This window comes from Buceros rhinoceros, unplaced genomic scaffold, assembly GCF_000710305.1.
Source record: "Buceros rhinoceros silvestris isolate BGI_N320 unplaced genomic scaffold, ASM71030v1 scaffold8331, whole genome shotgun sequence".
In the NCBI taxonomy this organism is placed as follows: Eukaryota; Metazoa; Chordata; class Aves; order Bucerotiformes; family Bucerotidae; genus Buceros; species Buceros rhinoceros.
The window spans coordinates 43,227-46,733 of NW_010392458.1; the positions used below are offsets into that span (position 1 = coordinate 43,227).

General features: G+C 49.7%; 1 protein-coding gene across 1 annotated transcript in view; it reads left to right on the top strand.

Moving 5' to 3' along the window:
* The window catches only part of RXRG (retinoid X receptor, gamma), a 22,428-nt gene that overhangs the window by 11,384 nt on the left and 7,537 nt on the right, over positions 1 to 3,507 (top strand). Inside the window, exons 3-4 of the mRNA XM_010144482.1 lie at positions 1,663 to 1,807; positions 2,513 to 2,692. Of these exons, the coding sequence (XP_010142784.1) occupies positions 1,663 to 1,807; positions 2,513 to 2,692 (325 nt within the window). The remainder of the gene's footprint in view (positions 1 to 1,662; positions 1,808 to 2,512; positions 2,693 to 3,507) is intronic.

The window sequence follows — 3,507 nt, forward strand, 5'->3', positions numbered from 1 at the left end:
ATTGTCTCAAAGTGCAGCCAGAGAGAAAGAAAAGGTGGTACCTGAGCTCTGAGTAACACTTTAAACTATAAACAGTTGCTCCTGGCTCAGCATCTTGTCAAGAAGAAGATTTTTCAGGGTAAAAAAAGCTGGCTGGGCACTTGTGGGGAGAAGGGGGTTGATTTCTCCTTTCCTCGGGCCAAGTTCAGATTTTGAAGCATTAAGATTTACAGCTGCCAGTGCCTGGGCTGGGTATCTGGCAGCGAGAGCGAGCCTCTCTTCTCTGGGCAATTTTTCCCTATACAATTCTATTTTCCAGGGGGGTAAAATGACCTGTGGTAATTTTTGATGGATAACTTGTATTTTCCACCCTTGGAAGCTTTCAAAATGAAGGGACAGTGGTGAAGGAAGAGGACAACAGGCTTCACCTTTTTATCTTTCTAATGGCAGCCCCAAAAATCCCAATGTGATGAAGTCTGCTGAAATTTGCTGCAGAAATTATTTTACTTCTTATGGGAAATAGGTAATTTTTTGGAGCACATGGAGGACTTGCAACAGCATGTGTGAAATCTAGTGGGTTAGATGTCATGGAGACAATGGCTGCAGCTGGATTTTCATCCCAATCCTTGTTTTCTGTACTCACTTCTGCCCTCTTGCTGGGAAGGAGAACTTTAGCTAATAAATTGGGGTGACTGTTAAAAACAAGCTCAGTGATGAAGAAACCATCCCCAGCCCTCAAAGCACAGCAATGGGAAAGATGATTTGATCGTGGTCTTGGAGAGACGTGGCTCTGCCCGGACAGCTTTTGGCAAGACATGCTCAATGATCCCTAATCCTCGCTTCCCAGCCCACAACAGCTAGAAAGCAAAATACATAAAATGAAGCCCTGGGCCACATCAGGCTTTGGTCTCTAATTGATGTTGGTTTGTAACCTTTAACTTGCAGCAGCCATGAGGGATCTCAGCTGGGGGCTCTGGGCCATTTCCTGCACCTCACTACAGCTGATTTTTTAGATCAGCCTGCTCCCTGTTTTTTTTTTGGTTTTTTTTCAGATTTTGGGATTTTTTTCATCTGGCAACCCTAAATCTGCTGTTCTCTAGCCTGTGATAGTGTTTGGGAACCTAAGTCCCAGGGCGTGACCAAGATGGCCACGTTTCCACGTGCTCATACATATCACGAGGCAGTGAAGCTAATCCACTTACTATTTTTGGGGTTTAAACATCTTTCCTAGCCATGCAGCAGTGCAGGCTTAATTGCAACAAACCTCCTGGCTGCAGAGCTCTCTGTTACTAAGCTGTTAGCACCTGAGGCTGCAAGCAGCACTGCTCAGCATCCTCTAATGAAGCAGGCAGGATGCCCCCAGCCTTGTCACTTGGAGGCTCTAACTGAGCAGCTGAGGGTTGCTGCCTGCCCCGTTCCTGCTCTGCTTAGTCCTGGCTTTGCTTACAGCATCAGGGCAGGGGGAGAGGCAATATCTGCTACCTGGCATCTGCTTAAACCCCTCCAGCTGGATTCACCAGGGGATGTCTGTCTGCTGTGGCAGCCCCGTGGAGTTGCTGGGGATAAGCTTGTGGGAGGAGCCCAGCAGGAGCAGCAAGGGAGGGGTCAGCTCAATTTGGGGGTGGTTTCATTGAGATAGGAGTCTCGACCCTCTAACTTGTCTTGTTGCCTCTGCTTCTACAGTTCAATGTCCTGAACAATGTCAGCAGTCTGGAGGATGTCAAGCCCTTGCCAGGTCTCCCGGGGATTGGGAACATGAATTATCCATCCACAAGCCCAGGATCCTTAGCCAAACACATCTGTGCCATCTGCGGGGACAGGTCCTCAGGTAGGAGGTTTTTTGGTTTTTTTATTTTTTCTTGGGGAAGGCTTTGTGCCATGAAAACTCCCCTGAAGCTCTGAAGCAAAGCTTGTGCAGGAGTGGATGTGGCAGAGGCTCACTGGGGCCATGCTGGCATTACCTGAGTCATACCCGGGTCTGGCTTACTTGAGGGCAGGCTGGTTTGCAGATTAGTTGTGCTGTGCCCAAAAGCAAGCAGACCTAAAAGCCATGCTCTGCTCCCTTACGTGTATAATCCCACTTTATATTTTGTCCCCATCTACCAAAGGTAAATATATAAAAATCCCCGTGTTCTTCTTTACCAGTGCCTTCTGTTAGTTGGGCTTTGGCTATGTCTGGGTTGTCTCTCCCGCCCTGGAGACCTGCAGCCTGGCTGTGCCTTGCAGACCCCCTCTGTATCAGTGCACCGCATTTGCTATCTATAGCTTCTCTGCACTTGCAGTGCAGCTGAAACGCGGCTTCGCACCCTTGCCCTGGGATGTGGTCCCTCCTTATCGCAGGGAAGCGGTGGCCCTGTGTTTGGACTGCTGCTGGCCGCTATTTCTGTGAAAAGCCACTAAAGCCAAGTCAGGCCTGCTAAGGTGACACCCTGCAGCCAGGTTTTTCATCTTTGGTGTTGGTTTGAGATCCTCTATGCTGGAGGGAAGGGCAGATGCCTGCCTGCCCATTGGTGGCCTCCCCTTGACTCCCCAGGGAAGCACTATGGAGTGTACAGCTGTGAGGGCTGCAAAGGCTTCTTCAAGAGGACGATCCGGAAGGATCTGATCTACACCTGCCGTGACAACAAGGACTGCCTCATAGACAAGCGCCAACGCAACCGCTGCCAGTACTGCCGCTATCAGAAGTGCCTCGCGATGGGGATGAAGAGGGAAGGTATGTGCAAGGCAGCTGGAAGGAACGGGCTTCTACAAATTTTCCTTGCCTTCATTAGGGTAAGTCTGGCTCTTGATGGCCCTCCAAGGCTGGAGCTTTCCAAAAACCCTCACCGACAGCTTTTTTCGACCTTGTTTCATAAAGGAAATGAGGCTGATGGGGAAGCTATTACAGTCTATTTTAGTTCCCATCCCACCTAAACACACATACTGGTGACTGTTGAACCTATTAACTGATTTGTGACCCAGGCTTGTCTTAGTGTCCCTTAATGGCCTGAACCCCTGTAAACCTCTGCAGTGGAGAGCACCCAGCAGTGAGGAGAACAGCAGCCTGCTTGTCTCCTGTGTGAAGAGCAAACTCCTCTTTCGTTTTCAGCTTGCTGGCTTCCTTTGTCACCACCTCATCCTTGCAGGGTGAGGTGTGAATGATTTGTTTCCATCTTATAGTTGCCTGTTATTTCCACTCTTATCCTCACCTTTGGGGATGAGCTCTGGTACAACTCATGTCCTGAGCTGTTTTTGAGCTGCAGGAGAGTGCTGCATGGAAGCAGTTCAGGCAGCCTCTTCCACGCTCCACATGCACTCACTGACACCCACAAAGGTTCGAGCAGGGATCTGACCTGAGGCAACTGGTCTTAGAAGGATTTTGCATTGACTTGGAGTCACCAAGAGCTGCTGAGGGAGATGTGTCTGCGTTGTGTCCTGCAGCCCTATCTCTTCCCCACAAAACTCTGGGGAGTCCAAAGGTCTTTGTAAAAGCCGCCACCAAGTGAGTCTCTGCTGCAGGGAATGGCAAGCCCAACAGCATGGGTGTCT